Below are 23,109 nucleotides of genomic sequence, written 5' to 3'. Positions count from 1 at the left end.
CGCGTCTGTGTGCGTGTGTGAGTGTACGTGTGCGTCGGACGCGCGGGGCGCGGCGGGGCGTCCGTGTTCACACACCGGCTCAGTCGACGGCTCCTCTTCAGTGCTCCGTTGGTCTTCGTACAGTGTTTACGCGCTCCGTGCCACGTATTTGTATTGCACGCGCCGCACTTACGGCCGTTCTCGCGCAAAGTTTTCGGTGTATTAATAATAATTTTTTTTTTTTTCGGTTGTTGTTCCGATTCGTTTTTAAAAATATCTCAAACGTGTGCGTCTCCGGCGGAATAACAGTCAGTCACGTGTGTCCGACGAATATCGTCAGGTGTGTCTGATCGTAATCGTCGATTGTTAATATTTTATTTTTATTTTTTTTTTTGTCGTCGGTGTGCGCGCCATATCGAATCGTTTTAGCGCGTACGGTTTACCTGTGTATTCGTATCGCGTTCAGTGCGATAATATAACCGCGGATATCGAGATTCTCAAAAGACCGATTATTCCGATCGCCGTCGTGCGTCTGTGCTTGTGCGTGTTTGGCGTCTCTCTTTTACGATTTTTACGGCCGTCTTTGTTTGTTCTGTTCGACGACGCGTGTGTGCGCGCACAGTGTGTGTATACGATTTCGTCCGTCCGTCCGTCCGCCGTCGATTAAACCGAGTGACATTTGATTTTGCGGCCATGAGCTGCTAACACGTCATGTACGCCGCAGCCACGATGAACGCAGCAGCTGTAGCGGCCGCTGCCCGGCACCCGGTAAGCGATTTTTTTTTTTTTTTTTTTCTAAATACGTTACGATAACTTATATCAGAACGAAAATTTATGAGTTTATAGCAAAAATTGTTCGAGTGTATAGACGTATAATAGTTATAGTAGATTTATTATTAAAAAAAAAAAAAAACATCGAACCCACTCTCGGTTGTCGTGTACATTACGTAACGCGTGTGTTCTTATCGGGAACAGAATTAGACGGCGGCATTTAAAAACGACGCGTGTGTGATTCGGCGTGCATGTGCCATGTATATATGTGTATATGTATCTATCTATATATATATAGTGTGTGTATAAATGTATATATACACATTACATACACACACAAACATAAATCGTATTCACGCGAAAAACGATCGAATCGCCACTGTACCTTTGAACTATTGGCACATTTCCACGACTATTTAGATAACAACGGTGTGTGTGCGCGCGTCCTGGCTCGTTATAATACACGCTCGGCAGTTACACGACAACGACGACGTGCGCATAATATATTATTTCATTGTGTTGGTGTTTGAATGTTTTTTTTTCCTCTTCCAACGAACAAATTCCTAACCGTCCCGTGGTCGTGGTCGCCAAAAATTTGGGTACCACTGTGCCGGCACAGACCGCCCGCTAACCCTCGGGACCCCACACCGGTTTCTCGTGCGAACCCGGCGCGCTGCACACAATGGGCACCCCCCGGAGGTGCATTGGTTGAATTTGTAATAAAAACGTGTCTGTATATAATACACGTATGTGTGTGCAGTACGACTATAATATAATGACGTGCTCCGTGTCCCGAGCGCGCGCTCGTCAATAACGATATAATATAATGTATAATGGAATAATAAAAATAAAATCCGGGGAGGAGGGTTAAACGGAAAATTGACATTTTCGAATGTTTGTAGTACTCTATGTAGTAGTCATAATATAAAAGAAGTTTTTTTTTTCGGCGCGCTTTATAAATACATTTTAATGGTACTCGACGATATTACTTTCGAGTTGGGCTGGTGGGGAGTTAAACGACGCGGTGTGCTCTCGTCGCGTAATCTTTGTGCGACGAGTGGTTCGAGTTATTGCTCTGGGGTTTCGCCGCCGCCGCCGCTAATTATAGTCACGTCGTGGCGGGCGGCGTCGTCGTCGTCGTCTCGGTTGGTCTTCGATAAAATGACGCGCGACGTACATTACGACTAGACCGCTAGACCACTGCAGCGCGCGCGAGGTCACGACGAGGACGTGAACGCTCTGTCTGCGACTGTGGCCGTCGTGTATATTGTTTTGTGGTATTATAATAAATACGCGTTACGGTTGCGTTTCGGTATAAACGAACCGAAAGCGTTTACTGGTTATAATTTTATATTATATTACGTGTTTCTTCGAACGCCGAGAGACGAACATCAGCCGCGGAGTTCGGCGGAGGAACGTTCACCGCGCGCGCAGTAGAATAATGTATTATTATAAATTATAATGTTTTACACGCGTACACTTCATTAACGACCAACTTACCCGTAGCGGCGGTGTCGGTCGCGATAATAATTAATCCGGCCGAACACGATTTGCGAGTCGTCCGCCACCGCCGCCGTCTCCTCGTCGACGAGTTATATTATGGGCGAGGAGACTCGCGCGCTCCGGCATGACGACGGCGAGAGGGTGACGCGTACGGAATTCGCACACACGCGATCGCGGAATGACCCACAAAAAGCAGTTCCACCCACGGGTGTTCATTACGCGCATATTCGGAGCGGTTAACCACGGCATTATTATAACAGCCGCCGCCGACACACTATGTTTTGTATTGTTTTTAATTTCTCGCACGTCGTATACAGTGTCTCGGTCGGTGAAAGCGGTGACGGCGATGACAGGCGCGTGTGCGGTGAATACACCCGTCCGCCCCGCCACGTTCGGTTCTCACGACGACGAAATCGCGCGCGCGTTACTGATGCGAATCTCGTCCGCGCACAATGTGCGCTACCGCGTCCAATGACGGTCGGTTGTGTGTCCCGCAGTAATAGTAATAACGATAATATTATGTTTGCGACCGCGACGTGTCGATGTGTTATTGCCGTTGTCGTTGTGGTGACGTCGCCGAACATATTGTGTCGGCTGCTACGGCGATGAACAACAAAAAAAAAAAATAAACCACGTTTATCGCGCGGTGGTTACGGGTCGTGAACTTCTGGGTAATTATACCGTGGATCCCGTCGCCGTTTCGATCCATCGGCCTCGGAACACCGTGACAGAGTCGCGTCCGTTCTCGTTTTAGTTTTTTTTTTTTCGACTTCTCTCCTTAAATTCATTATCGAAATTAATGATTGAGCCGCTCCTCCGCCGCTCTTCCTGTCTCATTTCCACGGTGTATAAACGGCGTCTCACATATTTGTCTATATATATATATATATACGAATATGTATATATATTTGTAAACATTTCTCACGGTATAATTTATCGGCTCCGCGGGCCGGGAGAGTGAAGATTTTTGTTTTTGAGGGGGACTGTCACGGTTAATGGAACACGAGCGAAAAAAAATTATATATACCGGAAAAGAGTACAATAAACTCGGCGGGCGGTGTTGCAGAGTCTTCCCGACGACGCGATACTTGCACTGTGTTGTATTGTTTCAGTCGCTGCGGCGGCGCGTCTGATCGCATCGGCCGAATTTCGTGTGTCAAATCGCGCGCGACTGATGTGTGTGTTCGGTCACACGGGCGGGCAAAATAAATCAATCGTAAATCCTTCCCTTCTTTCACGCGCCACGCACACCCCTGCCCCCTGATCCATTTCGATCAACCGGTGCGCTTCACCCCCACCCACGCCAAGACCTTCGGCCGGGGCAGCTTATAACATTATATACATCATTACCGGACCGCGTGTGCGTATCTATACTATTATGTACCTTAGTATACGCGTGTGTTATTATTACGTGTACCTATATCATTATAATATTATTATACATAGGTACACACAAGTAGAGTAGTGGGCGGGGGTCCTCGTACAGTCATCTTTAACGCCCCCTCGCACTACCCATCCACCTATCCCGTGGCCGCCGGTGCCGTCACGCATCGGTGTTGTTCGTCACGCGAACAGTTCGGAATTTTTACATGTACAATAAATTACGTACCGCAGATAATATCTGTCCGGGATATCTCCAATTATTATTATTTTTATTTTATTTTCTACCCGCCGCCACTATGAAATCCTAATGTGTCTTCTCAAAGATCGGCTCCGGTCGGACTCACAGACCACACGCACCGACGACGATGACGACGAGTCGACCGTCTTGCAAGGACCACGTCCAATTAGGTATTGGGCGGGCATCGTTAGCGCACCAACCGTTCCGTAATGTAATAATATTGTATATAATATAATAATGATGTATACAGAATGACGGACTAAACGCTTTTTTCACGAATCGCTTTTCACGCCGACAGCGAGTCGAGTCGTACCATTCTACTGTGACAATATAACGGTTCGGACGGTAAATGCATCAGTGTTTGCGAACAAAATATAATGTATGCGTCCCCGCGTGGCGTGATATTATATATTAAGTCCTTTTTATATATAACCGCCTGTTGTGTAAACGCGCGGAACACGGATATGGACGCAATAACTAAGAAGAAGGGAATATATAATCGGCCGCGTATAAAAGCTATGAAAAGGAAATAGGACCCTTATAATGACGGTGGGTCGTGGTATTTATTTATATATAATAGTCTCGAAAGAAGTCGTCGTCGTCGACCGTCGTTTTTCTATACTCCCCTCATCCGGCGTTCTATACGTGGAATAATATAATCATTTTATATATGTGTGCTGCGACTGTGTAGTGTGGATTCTAGAAAAACGTGTCCCACCTGCTCGACACGAAAATAACAATCCCTGTAAGGATATACATGTCCGGATTAGTCATTATATAATATAATGTATTGTTACGTTTATATAATTATTTTGGTTTTTTTTTACTCGCGGGGTATCATTAAGTCACGCCACTTGTTATTATCCTATCGGTCTTTACAATTACAAGGCATAAACACACATACACACACACACACACACGCACGCACACAAGTTGATTTCTGCTTTAGGCCTACATACAACCGGCCAGTGTTTTTTTTTATTAACCACTATAGGGCATAATGAACGCTTGTGGTGCGTGTGTGCGCGCAACAGACTCGTGTTTCACGCTATCGGATATCGACAGGTAATATCCCGGTGGTAATAGGCAACTAAATCTACACGGGCGCGCGTTTTAAACGTGATAAAAAAACAACATACGCACATACTCGTACCCGTATTTTTTTACCTCACGCACGCGCAATCGTGCAGAAGAGACGAAGAAAAAGAAAAAAACCGACGGGGACTTTACTACAGGTGTGCCCGCAGACATACGCGTTTATAAACTGCCAACGAGAAACCGGTCCGTGGAAGTATAATAACCGCCGCGCGATAGTAATAATTATTATTATCGAGAGGCATATACGGAAAATGTATGGACAAAAAAAAAATAAATAATAACGCCGGTCGTCGGCCTTCGGGCCAGCAGCTACTGTGTGTGTAGTGTGTATGTGTACTGTGTAGCGTATGTAGTGTGTGTGTGTGCGCGCGCGCGCGAAGTCTTTACATATTATAATGTTATATACGCGCGCATAATATACCTATTCAGTAATAATAATAACGTATAAAACGGAGAGGAGAAAAAAACTCGTCCCGCCATACCCGATCCCCCGGCGGGCCCGTCGACGACGTTATATACTGTATTATTTTTTTTTTTTATTTTTTTTTTATACGTCTTGTACATATTTGGAGAGAAATTCTCTGTCGATTGCTTCCTCTTTGTTCGACGACGAGTGTATATTGTATACACGCTTATATATCGCGTATATATAGTATATAATATAATGTCGTTTATCGGGTATATACGTTATATACCTGCAGGTACACAGCGGCGTGCATTTTTTCTCTCTTCCATATGGGGACTGTTAACCGGCACGAGTTATGGGCATTTAAAATCGGGTATAGACCACGCGTTTCACACCGATCGACTATACATTATAACTTATGTTTCCCGAGAAAACCAATTTGTCCGAACGAGCCGAATAAGATTTATACTTAAACGTAACGTCGGTTTTCGTGTTCGCGAGATCATTATTACGGCGGCGGTGGCTGCGACCAGCTGCAGACTCGTATATAATATATTATAAACGTTACGCATTATAAATTGCACGTCGGTCGAACGTGCGGTTTTTTTAATGTATGTGCGGGGAGGGTCGACGTGCATGAATGTTTTTCTTTTCGGTGATAAATTTTCCCGTTAAAAATCCGAGACTGATTTGTGCACATTTTTTTATTCGCTTCGTATAAAATAAACACGCACACCGACATAAAATATTATCGCACATACCCATACACCCGCCGCACAGTATATATCTATATGTATATAATGATCTATATTATAATACTTACTCGATTAAGCTCTGCGCCCACAGCGTTTGTCAAGGACCTACTCGAAAACGTGAAAAAAAACAGTAGAAAATCGGTCGTGCAACGACGACGACCCTCCGATTGCACCCTCCATCATATATATCATCGTCCCTATAGTCGTCCCTCGACAGTTTATAATGTGTATAGGTGTACATATTTTACAAACACAATGCCCGTACCTACATAATGCATAATAATATTATATACACTACAGTCGCATCGTTTATTTACGTGCGGCGCGTCGCATTTACAACCCTTCTGTTGGTACATTTATAATATATTATATGTTCATTATTATGTCGTGGCCAGCAGCAGCAGTGTTATGGGCGGTGTGATGGTTTCGTCTCGAGTCTGGTCGCCAGCAACATGTCGCGTCTTCTTCCTTCCAAGTGATAATATATTATCGTCGTCGAATCCTTGAATAACATATTATATGATCTGCCGTCGTATATATATATATATGTATGGTGGTGTGTTAGCGCGTGTACGTCGCCTGTCGTCGACCCTGTCCGTCGTCTGTTGTCGCGGCCTCGTCCGTCGTTTCCGCAGCAATGCCAGCACGTTCACGTCAATCGGTGGTGCATAATGATTTATATTATATTAATACATAGAAAAATATAATTGCACTTGTGGGAAAAAGAAAATTCTAACATCGCCGCAGCGCACACGACGAGACTAAGACGAGACCAGTTTATGTCCGTTGGCGTCGGGTTTCGTGACTGAGCTATGGTCAATGTGCGTGTGGGTCCGCACCGCGTTTATATTAAATATATTATAAATATATAAAATTATTGTGTACCACGCACACGTACGAGCGTATACCTACTACGTATAAATACGCATGCTGTGAAAAAGGGGGAAATTTCTTCTCGTGGGAGATCGGTGGGAGCGAATTCGGTCGCGCCTGTTGCGGTCTCGGCGTCTCTCCCCTCCGCCAGGCATTCCCCGCCAACGCTACTGCACAACAATTTTGTGGCGGCGGGACCCGAGGGCAGTTTTAAGCGGCAATTAGCGACGGCGTAGCGGTTACACTCGGTCCAGGATTCTGCGCGCCGGATGACACACGCGGATACTGCTGGCGATGTCGTCGACGCAACCGGAACATGTAGTCTAACGTTTTATTTTTGCACACATTACTTCGAAAATGTAACAACTGTGTTGTTGTATTACCATATCGTATAATATATATATATGTCATATGGGAAAAAACGAATAAAACTTACAACATCGAAGATGGTTTAATGAGCTCTAAAAAGTGTCTCTGTGTATTATATAAAGTATACAACGTGATATATTATACAATACGTTAATGGCGCTATACTTTTGTAAATAAAAAATAATAATAACAAACAAAAAAGTGTCCCCGGAGAAAGATAAATAGTCGTAAAACCTGCAGGGTATATATGCATCGATTTGCCTCCCTTTTTTTTCAACATTCGCTTGTGTATAATTAAAATATATTTTAAATGCGGTTCTTGTTAAGTGCTCGGAAAATAAGTCTTCAGATATAATAGTAAAAAGGGTGCGTTATGTGCGTCCTATATACCATGCATAAATAAATAATAAGTATCCTTAAAAATATTATAACCAACACGCAATTTCTTGTCGATCATGGACTCTAATATTTTCCAATCTTGCATTGAAATTAGTAGGTATATACGTTATCTGTAATAACTGCGATTTTTCAATCAAGGATTAAATGGTGTTTGAAATTTATAATCGTGTTTTATTACACATTGTTTGGGGTGATCGCGTGTAAGCTCAAATGTATATAAACATTCTCGATATCATAATATACTTGTACAGTTTGAATAGTATTAATTTGTCTTAAATCCTATATCGCCATTTTGTTCCTTCGAAAAATTCTCATTTTATTCTCATTATTTGTGAATGCGAACTCTTATGTCACGTAACCGTTTTCTTTTTATAATATTTAAAAGTACGTCGTCGTGACTTTTGGGTACATTTTGTAACATATTCATTTGGTTTTTTCTTTAACTAGTTTTACCGATTAGGTATATAGTTGTATAAATATTACTTAAAAAAGTTTCATGTACGTAAATAAACTTTACTATCAAATCGTAAATTTTATTTTCTCAATTTCACAACTGTCTTTTTATGATTTGAGGGTGTCTAATACCTGTAGTCTATAGTAGTAAAGTCTACTATACATACTTATACTATATGTCGTTATTTTTCACGTCACGTCTATTCTGTAACACGAATCACACATTGATCCATTTAGTGTTATCTAATAATCTATATTGTATACGGCAGTGGTACAGCTTTTTTACCAACACATTTATTTATTGCTTTTTTTTTTTAAATTTTATCTACTGTATTAATCAAAAATAGAATATTTAGTACATTTTCCTTATTAAGAATGCAAAAATCAATCAAGCCTTTTGACGATGGTTATTCAACAAATCGTTATATAGCTATATATCATGTTCCAGTTTAGACAAGTCGTCCTATATAATCAATTTGACGGCAAAATGTGTCTGAGTGACATTTTTAATGTATATTGATATGACACCTCGAAGACCATGAAATTTTAAATGTTATACATTTACCAGACTTAAATTATGTAAGCTTTTTATGCATTCTATTTAGAAATTTAAATACCTATAATATAAAACAAATTGAACGCCTTAAAAAAGATATAATAACAAGGTCATAAGAGACTTTATGTAAGATTAACCAACAGTTCCAGAAGTTATACGATTTTGCTAATTTTTATTGTACGTAATTACGGTTCAAATTATCAGTTTTAGAAAAATTATTACTGTAATTAATAATATTTGAGTATAAAATTCAAAAGTCAATATTTAACCAGGTATTTTCTTTCGTATCAATTTAGAATAAAGTAATTGGAAATTGTTAAAGGTATATTTGGCAATTGACTTATATTTTAGATGTAGAATATATCTTAATCTCAAGTTTATTCTATCAATACAATATAGAATAATAATCACTCGCCTACATAAGACAAAGGCAAATTGGATACTCAACTATTAAAACGAATTTTGTAAATTATTCTAATCAACAAATATCATTATCGAGTATCATCTATTTGACAATACAATGCATTAAGTATTTACATATAAAAACTTATTTCATATGATTACTAAGCTATCAAATTAGACATTGTCTATATTTTAATCAGTATTATAATATTATAATATAATATGTAGGTACTATAATATTGCTATTTAACAATATTTGTATTTAGATTAACACGATATGTTATTACGTGTGATTGAATTAAATTTTTTGTTTGGCGTATGTCGCTATTATTATATTCTTATTAGTACATACCTTAATACCTACAAAAATATAATTTAGAATAATTATCTGACCATATAGTACGTTTTGGATATATACTTATATAATTCATATATATAAAACAAATGCAGATTGTTGGTACTTGTGTAGGTATATCTTCTGAAATTAACAACTAAGCAAAAACAATTTTTATAGTATCTATATCTAACATTAACTTTATTATCTCTCAAAAAGGATTTAATTGTAATTTATATGTCGACATACTTTTCATTATTTAGTGGATTGGTTAGGTAGAATTGTAGCCTATTTTATCGAAGTAGGTATAAGTAATAAGTATAGTTCTGGAACATGTTTTCTTCACATATTTTATTGTAACAATACAGAATATATATATACAGATAGATATCAAAAACGAACGTGATTATTTCGGAAGTTTTCGAAACGCCACTAGGAATATTGTGTATAGTCTACGCGCGATTGATAATAGGTATAACATATTTTGATATTGTATACGTGTTTTATACGTCTACGTGAAAATATCAAACAAATAAATACGTTTTAAACGATATATTGTTATTGCTATAGCGAGCACACTGACTTTAACAACTGTCGATGATTATAAAGTACAAAAATCTTTTCCCATTAATCTAAAAAACACGATAAAGAAAAAAGAAAGCCCAAAGTCGTGAATACGTGCCATAACGTATAGTTGACGTTACCATCGTCTCGTCGAGTTTATTGTCGTTACGGCCATATTATACAAAATATATAATATACAGCACGACAAAGCGCGTATGGGGCAATGCGCACACACGGGCGTTGAAAATTTTTTACCATTATTTCGTATATAATATACGACGTGTACCGCGTGTCCGCCGCGCCGCCGTCGACCTTGCAAATTTTCTTTTCCTTATTACCGACGCCGTATACCGTTTTTACACGGTTCTTATACGCGATGTGAGGCGAGTGTATATTATATATATATATATATTACATCGGCGAATATACCACGGTCGGCGTACATACAGGTGCAGGTCGTCGCCGTCGTCGTGGTCGTCGTCGGGGGTTGCGAAAACAGCTTCACGGGCTATTTGCGCGGTATGTGTCGTATTTCGAACGTGTCGCGTATTTCTATTGTGTGACGACCATGTATATTATGTACATATACGCGCGTTATACACGCGTTTGGTGAATTTTATATACATTTTTTTTTCTACCGAGTTGTGACGAATCGCAGCCGACGGTGCGGGCGTACCGTATACGTATGTACGTACGTACGGTACGTACTCGGAGGTCGACTATTATTATCGTAACCTTACGCTGCTGTTGGAAAGAAAAAAAAGTAAAATGTATGTATGTATATAATATGTGAAAAATGATTTTCCGCCCGCGCGAAGGCCGCGGCTCCGTTGCTGTAGCAAGTGAGTGCGTGTTTCGAAATCGCCGCCGCCGTGAAAGGTGCATACTGCCGCTTATGTGCGACGGGTTATTGTTACCGTGGTATAGTGGTAGTGGTTGACGATGATGAAGGTGGTGGTGGTGTGTTACCCGCTTTTCCGGGCCGATTTTCCCACCACCGTGGGATTTAGGTTTCATATATAAACTCCAGACGACCGCAGTAACAGTATCACAATCAGTCTTTCCTTCGTTTGACTAACAATATCGTGCCAATACATATATATATATATATTCAAACAAACATGGGTTCCATAACTCCTCTGGTAAGTACAATTTTTCTCATTATATTTTACAATATATTTACTTATTGTTTGAAATACGTGATTACAATAATCTTATATTCGAACATGAATTTTCTATACTTTTTATCACTTTTATTTTCTACACATAAATTATAAAAAAAATAATACAATATACACGTGTCATATTATACGCATGTCGTCGCACTTTTTCTTTACCTCTATATCGTAGTATAGAGAAGGTTCGTTACATTGAAGGAACAATTTTTTACGAGTTTAATCGCACTTTTAAGTGAATATACCACGCCGCAACTCGTACATCCAATGGCAATACCTTGTACATAAAAAAAACAGTGTGTACGTTTGTATATATATAGGTACATGTAAACGTTGTTCGGGTTTTTATTACAATTCCAATAAATTTTTATTAGTCTGTGACCGTAAAAACCCGCTCCCGTATTCTCCCAACGACGTGGACGACGTTTCGTGTAAACAACCAAGTTTTTTGCTCTTATTTTTTTTCCGTTCAGCATCCCATAAAAACCTCCTAGGGGGTACGACGTATAAACTCGTATAAGGGACGCGTCGCTTCGTTACGGATCGTAAAGTACTGGCGGTCTACGTTGCCATCGTAAAAAGAAAAGAGAAAAGGAAAAAACTGTAATATACACATACACGCACACAGATACACGTGTATATACGTGTAGTAGAGAAAAAGTACAAAACCAGTCGTTAAGTTTTATGAAACATAAGTACAGTTGGCTTTTTAATGTTTTTCAAATAATTTGTTCGAGGTTTTACTGCTTTTCGGCAGTGGATTTTTATCGCTGTAGCTAGCTTCCCCGAACCAACCCCTTACGTAAAACTACCACCACCCACTTGGTGATTCGCGTATACGTGCTTTAACCGTTACACACACACATACACACATAATACATAGATCATCAGGAAGCGATTGTACGACGACACGTATATTAATAATATATATATAATAAAAACGCACCATTTAAAAATGTTTTACAGATAACTATCGCGTGTTTGGTCGGCTTGACGTCATTTGGTGCGGCCAAATTGAGCGATAACGAAGTAGCAGAAGGGTAAGAGTCGTCGATTGCGATATACTATTTATAGCGTTGTTGTTAACCGGGTACGCATTCGTGTATACCGTGTACGACATACACGTCTTTAACCGTTACATAGTTCTTTTTTATTCGTACCACGTTCGTCGTGTGTATAGGTAATAATATTAAGTTTAATTTTTTTCGTCTGTGTAATATTATATATAGAGTCATAAAGCACACGCACTACCATACCGGTGACGTGGAACACGCGCACAAACACGACGGCGAGGCACACCACGAACACCACCACAAGGGAAGCGCCGAGCACGCCCATCACCATGGAGGAGAATTCGGACACGGACATCATCACGGCGGAGAATTCGGCCACGGACATCAACACCACGGTAGCGCCGACCACAAGCATCACCACGGCGGTGAGTTTGGTCACGGACACAAGCACCACGGTAGCGCGGAACACAAACATCACCACGGCGGAGAATTCGGACACGGACATCACCACGGCGGTAAATTCGGACACGGACATCAACACCACGGTAGCGCAGCACACAAGCATCACCATCACGGAAGCGCCGACCACAAGCATCACCACGGCGGAGAATTCGGACACGGACACGAACATCACGGAAGCGCCGAGCACAAGCATCACCACGGTGGAGACTTCGGACACGGACACCACCACGGCGGAGAATTCGGTCACGGACACAAGCACCACGGTGCCGCTGAACACAAACATCATCACGGCGGAGAGTTCGGACACGGACACCACCACGGCGGTAAATTCGGACACGGACACGAACATCACGGAAGCGCCGCTCACAAACATCATCACGGCGGAGAATTCGGACACGGACACAAGCACCACGGTGCCGCTGAACACAAACATCATCACGGCGGAGAATTCGGACACGGACATCACCATGGAGGCAAATTCGGACACGGACATCAACATCACGGTAGCGCAGCTCACAAGCATCACCATCACGGAAGCGCCGACCACAAGCATCACCACGGCGGAGAATTCGGACACGGACACGAACATCACGGAAGCGCCGAGCACGCACATCACCACGGCGGTGAGTTCGGACACGGACACCACCACGGTGGCAAATTCGGACACGGACACGAACATCACGGAAGCGCCGCGCACAAGCACCACCACGGTGGCAAGTTCGGACACGGACACAAGCACGGAGGTAGTGCCGAACACGCTCACCAACATCACGGCAAGGCCGCTCACGGTCACCACCACGCCGGTCACTCCAAACACCACCACAAGCACACCGTCTAATTCAACGTCATCCGACGAAGACGACCGCGATCACCAGTCGCACCTTACCGCCGTATAAACGACCCCGCAAGGACAAAGGATACGAAGTCGGCACTCGTCTTCAACTCCTGCCCCCATCTTCTACCCCGCTGCATTTGGTATTGACTTTATGAATACGGTAAAGGTTATGGGGTTCTTCGAATACTTGTTTTCAAAGTTTCCATCTCCGACTCATCTCGTCTTATATCTCCAGTCTCTCTATCTTTAACTCCTTTCTCGTGTGCTTCTTTCACTTTATCTACGTCTCCCTTTTTCGTCGGCGGCGTCAGATGTCTCTGAGGTTGTCAATTATTATTGTTACCGCCGCCGTCAGGGTTGCTGTTGCTGTACTGAAAGTACCTTCTCCATACTAATTTCGGTATTCCTAAATACAGTAATGTATGAACTGTTGTTACTACTTGTATAACTTATATATTTGTTCTGTGATAATTTTAAGTACTCATTTGTAATGATTTATTTTTATTATTACTTATCGTTGTAATCGGGTCTTTTTATACGTATATATTAGTACTATTCTATAATAATATGTTATTTCAGTTTAGGATAGACTAATCAAAATTGGCGGTGTAGCTTCCGGTTTCTTATATTGTTATATTATATAAACATTGTATTTTATCGTATAGGTACATATTTACGTATACAATATTGTAATGTTTTATTATTGTTACCAATGTCAAGTTGTTTTGTTATATTAAAATGTTATTATTGGTTATATGAATTGTTGTTGTTCTTGTTGACTGCTGTGAATCTGGTCTCGCGTTTATTCGATACACTAACTTGTTTACTATAACACTAAATCCATCTCTCTATCTATACGTATATTTACAGTGGCAACGTTATAATAATAACATTATATCATATTGTAATACCCGCCCAATTATCGTGCCTTTATCACGTGACGACGATAAAAAATAAAACAATATATAATATATTACATATATATGTACAAAAACGTGTTTATCCGTATCATTGTACATAAACGCTCGCGCATTTCACCGCTGCCATTTTAATAATACTATATTATATACCTAATATATATATATATATATATATATATTCGTAAACCACTACAGTGTCATAAAAACGTAGCTTTTATGTAACTGCAACGGCAGGTACCTATATAATATATATAACGCGCGAAAGACTAAATAGTGTTTATCTTTCCACGTACCACATGTATACCCCGTCGATATATAGTACAGCGCTGCACTAACCCAATGATAACACTACGTGGGGTTATTGGACCGTTTAGCCTTGTATTGCTGCACATTTTAGTCTGTAATTTCCGTGTCGAATAATGATTTTCCACGTTTTTTTCCCTCAGACTCCCCTGAGTGTATAGTATACGTTGCACGCACGTACACTCCCAATTGCATCTTATGAAATCCAACATAATATAATATATTATTATATACACATGCGCGCCCTGCGCAGGTATACCTATATCGCCTATCACCTATATGTATTTGGATCGCATAACAATAAATTTACTAATATAGATTTGTTTTTTTTTTTATCTACAGGGCCCACCACAGCCGGGGCAGCCGTTCAAGTTTACTATTGGCGAATCATGCGACCGAATCAAGGAAGAATTCAATTTTCTTCAAGCCCAGTACCACACGTAAGTGTTATGATACAAGCTTACAAGCTCTACTTTCATACAGATCTATATAATATATTTTAACAAAAACAATATTTTTACAGTACAAAACATTTATAATTAATTAATTAAAATTTTTTAAAAGAAAATTAAAATTTGGATTCACGTATATAATATTATAGGTATCTATATTTCTGCTCCGACCAAAATATTATTTATATGTACCTACTCCCTTTATTATAATATGTTGTTTCGTGTAGATATATAAATATAATAATACATTGTTATAGTATTGTTTGGATATTAATTCTTTCACTAATGGGGGGGGGTGGGAATGACCGATATTCGGTGTATAATATATATTTCCATTGGCGTACCCACGAAGTATATACCTACGGATAATCGAGTTGCACACGTATATGTATCACGTACGGTTTGGTTTTCAGCCTGAAAATGGAATGCGAAAAATTGGCCAGCGAGAAAATCGAAATACAAAGACATTACGTAATGGTGAGTGAGCGTGAAGGTCCCGGACAATTAATTATGTAGCATGAACAACCGCTGTACGCAATGCTTAAGAGCCATTGATATTGTCGTCGGCATTAACAACAACGACAACAACTACCCCTTAATGCCTGTGAAGTCCCTCGAAATGTTCTTGCCATCACGGCCTTGTAGACACATATGTATACATTAGGTACACACCTATTTATAATGTCATATAAAACATTTCATGTTTTTTGCCTCTCATTTTTTAATGTTTATTGATATAATCTTACTCGTATTTATGTACACGGGTTGATCTGATCGAAATATATTTCATATAGCTACACTAATTTGTCTAAAAAAAGTTTTTGTGTTTGAAATATTTAAAACATTAACATTTTACAAGGATATTTTTTGTCTTTGTAATTTCTTAGATTTTTACATTTTAACTCATAACCGAGAGCAAAAACTTTTATAAATACATTAGTATATAAATATCAAATTTAAATATTATTTTATTAATAATATTATGATTCACTAGTAAGGAGACACTTTCGTGGATAATTGCTTAAAAATATTTAAAAAGTATTCTATTTTCGATATTTATATGTCAAAACTTTTTTTTTTTTTTGATAAGTATAAAGTATTGTTTCTGACTATGAAATCAAAAATAAGTATTGCTACTAAAAACCTAAAAAAGTGCGTTATGATAAAATGAATTGTGAAAAATAGATTATTTATAATTACTTAAATTACTTATAAAGTTATAACTACTTATATGAATAAATAAATACATTGATTTTAAAGCCATTTATATGGATCGCCCTGTATTTATGTAAAAAATTAATAATTATTTTTAAGCGGTGTTATGATGTATTTATTTGTTCACACGTAGTAAAATAGTAATGATAATAATGATGATATGCCTACATAATATATTATTAAAGCGATTAGTATAAAATAATTAATACATTAAAACGCCGTACTTTATTATATATACGTAATGCACTCTGCCCGACACCGTGAACTAATGAATCATACCCAAATTATATATTATATTTATAAGTTGTGTCTTACGATAAGTATATTATAATTTTTTAATAACATCATAATTTAGTTAAAATAAATCACTGCAGCAGTACAACGAGGTATTTGAGGTATTTGAGCTAAAATAAATATTTGTGCGATTATAATCATAAGAGGTGCAGGCGATAAAGGTATATAAGAATATACTGAGAGAAATGTTTTTGGACGATGAATTCGATATTTACATCCGAACATCCCTTATATTTGTTTTGTCTGTATTGTTTAATTTTTGTTTTGTTTAATGTTTTTTATTTTTACATTATACTAACATTGCTTGTTTATTTTTTGGGTTTGTTTTTGTTTGTCCCTCGCCATCAAAACAGTACCAAAATGGAAGTCGAAAAAATCGTCCAAGAAAAAACCGAAATGCAAAGGCATTACGTGATGGTGAGTACAGGTCACTATAAATAGTGTTCACCAGATGCTTATATTATTGTGTAGCTTTCGGCTATGGCTTTTGCATGCAAAATGTTGACATCGTTATTGTTATACAAAATCGTCATTTTTTTATGATACATAAATATTATTCAAAACGTCGATGCTTGTTTACTTAAAATTAAATAAAATGTTTTAAGTTGACGGAAATAACGCGTTTGTCCACTCGATATACCGCTAAGTACAGTATAGGATTACTCAAAGGCTAAAGTGAGCTGAACTTATCTTTGCGTAATCGTAAACTTATTTTCATTTAGTATAGTATATGAGACACATTAAGCTTTGATAAGCAGTGTGTTTAATAGGTATTTATTATTTATCCCAAATGTTCCTTCCCGAACAAATAGTTTGACGACTTCTAAGAATTCGAGTAGTTTATATATGTATAATTAAGAGGACGCCATACCCGTATGTGTTGTCTCTGTCTTACCAACGTACATCATAACAAATTTTCGTTCAGTAGAATTCATTTTGTGATGTTAGCTTTAATATTAGAGTAAATTTACCTATTATCAAATTTAAAGATAAGAATATTATCTAGACAATGATATATGCTTTATGATATTATTATTTTAAAGTGAGTTAAAGCTATGTAAAATATAACAAATTTAAAATGTTCATAACTCACTTTAAAATGATAATATCATTAAAAGCATATGTCATTATCTAGATAATATTCTTACCTTTAAATTTGATAATAGGTAAATTTACTCTAATATTAAAGCTAACGTCACAAAATGTATTCTACTGAACGAAAATTTGTTATGATGTACGTTAGTAAGACAGAGACAACACATACGGGTATGGCGTCTTCTTAAGATAATATTATATATTAAACGCTGCACATTTCTCTGCTGTATAAAATAATATTTTATGCACTTCCATTTTACAAGTTATCGACCATTCTGTATATAATATAAAAGGTTTATATGCTAACGTACATACTTTATTCGTACAACTAAAAATTCAATTATTTGGATTTTTTTTTATTTACAGTTCGTTGTTTTCTGTTAATGGAATACACGTCTCGAAACACTTTTAACGATTTCTATTAACCTCTTATAAAAACGCGTGTTGACATACTATTATTATTTTATTGAAGAGAAAAAATGATTCTCGTCGTCACAACGCTTGTCTTTCGATTAGCTTAACGGTATTTTGAGAGACTATGTCGCGTCTCTGTGATAAACGTCGATTGATTGTTGATACATATGTCGAGTATAAGTGTATCTGCAGTATTCTAATCAAATTGTTTTTTTTATATATTTACAGTACTACGAGATGTCCTACGGTCTCAACGTGGAAATGCACAAGCAGGCAAGTTTTTAATTATAATCCTTTTTACATATATATTTTTTGTCTTTTTACCTTGTGTCGTGTATAATAACGTCGCTAAATCTCAAACATTTCACCTCCCCATTCCATCCCACGAATAATCCCGTTACGACTATAGTGCAAATTTCTGGCAAAGGGTCGTTAAAACCGTCATCCCACCGAATTAATATTTCGTTTTGTACAAAACGCCGAGGGAGAAATATGGTAAAGGACATACGTGGGGGAGAGAGCTGTTTGCTATATATATATATATATATATAGTGCGCAGCAGTAAGGGAGCGGAGGATTTCTCTCTTATTTTTTCACTCTACCCCTGCTGTCATCTGCTGTAAATTCATTTCGGCGAAGTAATCGCCCGGGCTGTTTTCCACCCTAGTACTTTTTATTTTCAACACAACGTAATCTTCTCAACCCCTCCGGTTTTTTAACGAGTCCCCGATTAACTCAGCCGCCCTCGAAATATCGCAGCGCGCTCCCATATAATAATAACAATAAGTGCCCCGAAGGTATATTTCCCGTCGTCGAAATACATTTCAGATTCCGCCACAGTGGTTGGTCGGAGGGAGTAGGAAAGAAGTTGAAAAAGAATGAGAGGCAGAGAGGAGCGAGATTGCTCAACGTGACAGCGATTGTTACACCAGTGGTGTGCAATTAATCGTAGTAGTATTTGGCTGCTAAATATTACAAACTATACTTAATGAACTACTGTTATTAACAATCATTGCTACACTATTAAATGGTTTTCGAGCGAATTATCATCATAAATATATTGTGACAGTGATGTCGTTATACATATTTCAGTGTGCGTATATTAAGTTTATTTGCATATTTATATTGATCATTGATCTGTCGTAATATACATATACAGTAAAACTGCAATATGTACCAAAATAGGTACAATGTTGCGTATATCTATATTACTTAAGTGTTTGAGATGTACACGTACTTAAAGTGACGCCGATTGCCGTGTGTTTTTGCTGAAAGTATATATGCGTATATACTCATACGATGTTTAGTAGAGATGCGGTACGGTGTGTACTTTCCGAGTGGCTGCATTAGGAAAGTTAAAGTCAAAAAAGTAGAAAAGAAATATACAGAGGGATGACGATGAAATTCGAGGGGAAAAAGACAGCAAAAGTGAGATACAGAAGAGAAGAGTAAAAAAAAAAGGAGGGAAAAGTATATATATAATACCCTTCTGACAAAAGGAGAACGCAGACCGGGAAGCGGCTTATTTATATAACCGGGGTGGGGTTTTTCCTCCCTCATAGCTATTAAAACTCAGAGAGTTGGCACATATTACAAGGGTCGTTTGCGCGTTCTGCGTGCTGAGGTGCGGTGGTGGTGGTGGCTACCCCGCACCACTCGTGTCGAGTGGCAAAGCCCGAAGGAAAACATTATACCCGCGAAACACTCGAGCCTTGACGGTTTCCCGTTCTCCTCCGTTCGACCCTACCCGTTCAGAGTCGCCGCCGCCACTGTATACAAGACCATGTACCGGTGGCGGTGGTGACGAACGACGAGGGTGGTGGCAAAAAGAGGGTAGCTCGCTCACGTAATACCGGAGGGCGATAACACGAAACCGTTTCACCCCGGCAACGACGCCACTGCAGTATAGCAATCAGTATATATATAAGCTGTTATTCCACGGCATTTATAATATATATTACATAAACGGGCTGTTTGTCGTCGTCGCCGTCCCCTTCAAGCACACTCATATTATATACATTGCAAATAAAAACGGTCAACCTTCTCCAGTCACCCGTCACTGACTGCACTGACTGACTCTAATTAATTTCCCGCGCGTAATGTCGTTAACGATGTGTTGCGGCGATGCGTGCTAACTCCCGGAGATGGAGGAAGAATTCTCATTACATTATAAATATATATATATGTGTGTGTGTGTACAAAATATTAATGCTTAACGATAATAATAATTTTTATTTTGTTTAGACGGAAATTGCGAAGCGTTTGAACGCCATCATCGCACAGATAATGCCTTTTCTCTCGCAAGAGGTGAGTGATTTCATGAAATCCAACGATTTTTTTTTCTCATAAATACGTTCAGTTATTATTGTGACATATCTCGTCATAAACGTAAACACATCCATACAACATAATAACGTATTTGTTTTGTGTATTGTTGCAGCACCAACAGCAAGTAGCCACCGCTGTAGAAAGAGCGAAACAAGTGACTATGACCGAACTCAACGCTATCATAGGGGTAAGATATTATACAGTACAAATTATAAAATATATGAGTATAATCATCGTATACGATAAAACGTGTAATAGCAATGGTTTTCACGTGTGTAGCGTCTTAAAAACCAATAAAGGTGATTGAAGGGAGGGAGGGGGTAGGGGGAAAAACACTGACGTTTCGATTTTTTTCTCTCTCTCGATAATAATATTGTTCTCGCATCGCGTCGTCCCAGAAGCAATTAAACGTAGCGTCCTGCGGGCAGCAGCAGCAATAGTTGTTGGTTTTTAGGTAAACGTATACCGCGCGTGCAGTGCGGTCGTCTCGCGAAATGGCGGTGACGACGACAACTACGACGGCGATGGGGTTCGTAAGGATCGTAAGGCTAAAATCGAGTTGGCCAGTCTGGTCACGTCTGCGTCGGAAGTTCAGGACGTGGCGGCGGCGTCGGCGGTAACGCGCGTTGAATATTGTATGAACCTATTTCGGAGGCGCGTCGCGAATAAAACGTCGTCGTCTACGTGGGCATATGGGGTAGTGGTATTAAGGGGTGGTGTGATGCGGAGGTGAAGGTGCAAGATCGTCGCTGATATATATATATACTATATAGGTAGGAAGAGGAGGTGCGCGCGTGTAACGAGCTCGGGCTCGATATGGTCGTCCCAAACTACGTGAGTCTGTCGATTTTACCCTTTTCCCCGCGCCGCTATCGGCTATATGATTTCGTGGTTATAATACATTATTATTATATCGTGACGCCCCGGGTTGGTATTATTTTTTCACTATTATTATTGTTTGTCGTTTGATTCGTTCCGGTTTACCACTATTCAGCTGAGATGGGCGTAATTAATCTCGATGGAAAAAAAGTATATTGTATAATAATAATAATAATAATAGATTCAGCCCCGAGCCCAATTCACACATTTCTGATACGACGACGGCCGGTGTATCATTACACGCGAGAATGTTCCCGGGACGATTCAGTCGCAGTGGCGTAGATCATAATTATCGTGTTTACTCTACCAGGTGTATATGCGCGTGAGCATAGTGGGATTTGGGGAGAGAAAGAGGTGAAGTGAGAGGGAGATGAAGGGCAAGAGATAGAAAGATATTTTCGATTAATGTTTTCCGCGCGTCGCGTCTGGCAGAGAGAGCCGAACCTCTCAACGTTTAATAATGACGGCGGCCCCAAGTATACAACGGGGTCGGTCGTGGGCTGGTGGCGGCGGTTATGAACGACGCGACTACAACGGCGGCCCTTCTGTCGACGGAGAGAAGCTTCCGCTAATTGCGCTCTCCTCGCCACGCCCGCCGCACAACCGTACTACACTACAAATGTTCCGGACGTGCGGTTTTTCTCAACGCACTTCGTTAGTCGGCAGCCGGTAATTATTATCGCCGCCTCGCCCTTCGCCCCCAAAGACTTCCCCTACACACGTATACATATATATATACATGTATATATTCAGCTTCCGGTCCCGTTTTCTTATGTATATACATAATGTATACGCATTTATACTTTCGCGCGTGGCCTGTTCCGAAGAGGGTTGTGAAAGTTTTACCGCACACCATTATTGTAATGTATACAGCTACTGCAGCTACTCGTTCGCTGTACAACAATAATAATTGTTGTTGTTCGCCGCCCGGACGATGGAAAAAATAAATATACATATTTTACTGTTATTAAAAACAATGTAGATACATTTCATCTTTATTTATTTTAATATACAATGCATATTTCAATGTGTATTTATACATAGGTTCTGCATACGATGGATGATCGTGACGCCTCTTAGTTTTATTATTAAATTGATGACATGGCATACATATTATAAATCTTTCAAGGTTAGGTTAATATTATAACTTTAACCACGCATTTTTAAGTACTTATAGCTGTGTTCAAAAACAACATTAATACAGTGATTAATAGACTTTAAAAGTATACCTATATATTTTAAAAGAAAACTACTTGTAATATGTGTGCACAAATTGGTATTATTTTTTTTATTAAAATTTCAGTGAAATTTTGGATTTGGACTACTCTTCACTTTTTAATCATCAAATATTATATTTTGTCAAACGCGCTTTTTTTCTTCACTCGCAGAGTTATTGCATTGTGATTATCGTAAACACGAATTCACAGTCATACGATCTGTTGCGTTTACCCTCGTACGTCTCTATCGTTCCATAAATCATGTACAAAACGATCTATGTGCCGTAAACACATTAAGCCGAGTGGTAATATTTTTATGCCGTCTATCACGTGTGTTTATTATAATTGTGTTGCTCTATTATATACGTGTAAATTTTTTGCCGCATATTTATATGATATACACGTATCCTCGCGCCGCCAACAC

The 23,109-nt window shown here is 39.1% G+C and overlaps 2 protein-coding genes across 3 annotated transcripts in view; both read left to right on the top strand.

The window, feature by feature from the left end:
• Positions 1-93: 93 nt before the first annotated feature.
• The window catches only part of LOC113549915 (transducin-like enhancer protein 4), a 41,565-nt gene continuing 18,549 nt past the window's right edge, over positions 94-23,109 (top strand). Inside the window, exons 1-6 of one of the 2 annotated variants that reach the window (XM_026951431.1) lie at positions 94-747; positions 15,134-15,231; positions 17,106-17,169; positions 18,490-18,534; positions 20,506-20,568; positions 20,702-20,776. In XM_026951431.1, coding sequence (XP_026807232.1) covers positions 691-747; positions 15,134-15,231; positions 17,106-17,169; positions 18,490-18,534; positions 20,506-20,568; positions 20,702-20,776 — 402 coding nt within the window. In that variant the 5' untranslated portion in view covers positions 94-690. Of the gene's footprint in view, positions 748-15,133; positions 15,232-15,656; positions 15,721-17,105; positions 17,170-18,489; positions 18,535-20,505; positions 20,569-20,701; positions 20,777-23,109 lie in introns of both variants that reach the window. The other variant, XM_026951432.1, reaches the window with a different exon arrangement.
• On the top strand, positions 11,067-14,300 carry LOC113549916 (histidine-rich glycoprotein-like). Its single transcript, XM_026951433.1, has 3 exons — positions 11,067-11,225; positions 12,225-12,298; positions 12,488-14,300. Exons 1-3 carry the CDS (start codon positions 11,205-11,207, stop codon positions 13,569-13,571), a joined length of 1,179 nt encoding a protein of 392 aa, XP_026807234.1. The 5' UTR covers positions 11,067-11,204; the 3' UTR covers positions 13,572-14,300.

The sequence above is a fragment of the Rhopalosiphum maidis genome, chromosome 4 (assembly GCF_003676215.2).
Source record: "Rhopalosiphum maidis isolate BTI-1 chromosome 4, ASM367621v3, whole genome shotgun sequence".
Lineage (NCBI taxonomy): Eukaryota > Metazoa > Arthropoda > Insecta > Hemiptera > Aphididae > Rhopalosiphum > Rhopalosiphum maidis.
The sequence above is the reverse complement of the archived record's forward strand: the minus strand, read 5'-3'. Positions and strand labels throughout refer to the sequence as shown.

Excerpts from the sequence above, each read along its gene's own strand:
- LOC113549916 (XM_026951433.1), top strand. The coding sequence starts at position 11,205 with ATGGGTTCCATAACTCCTCTG. Across the intron at positions 11,226-12,224 it reads TGGGTTCCATAACTCCTCTG|ATAACTATCGCGTGTTTGGT; the intron begins GTAAGTACAATT and ends AATGTTTTACAG. Across the intron at positions 12,299-12,487 it reads GATAACGAAGTAGCAGAAGG|AGTCATAAAGCACACGCACT; the intron begins GTAAGAGTCGTC and ends TATTATATATAG.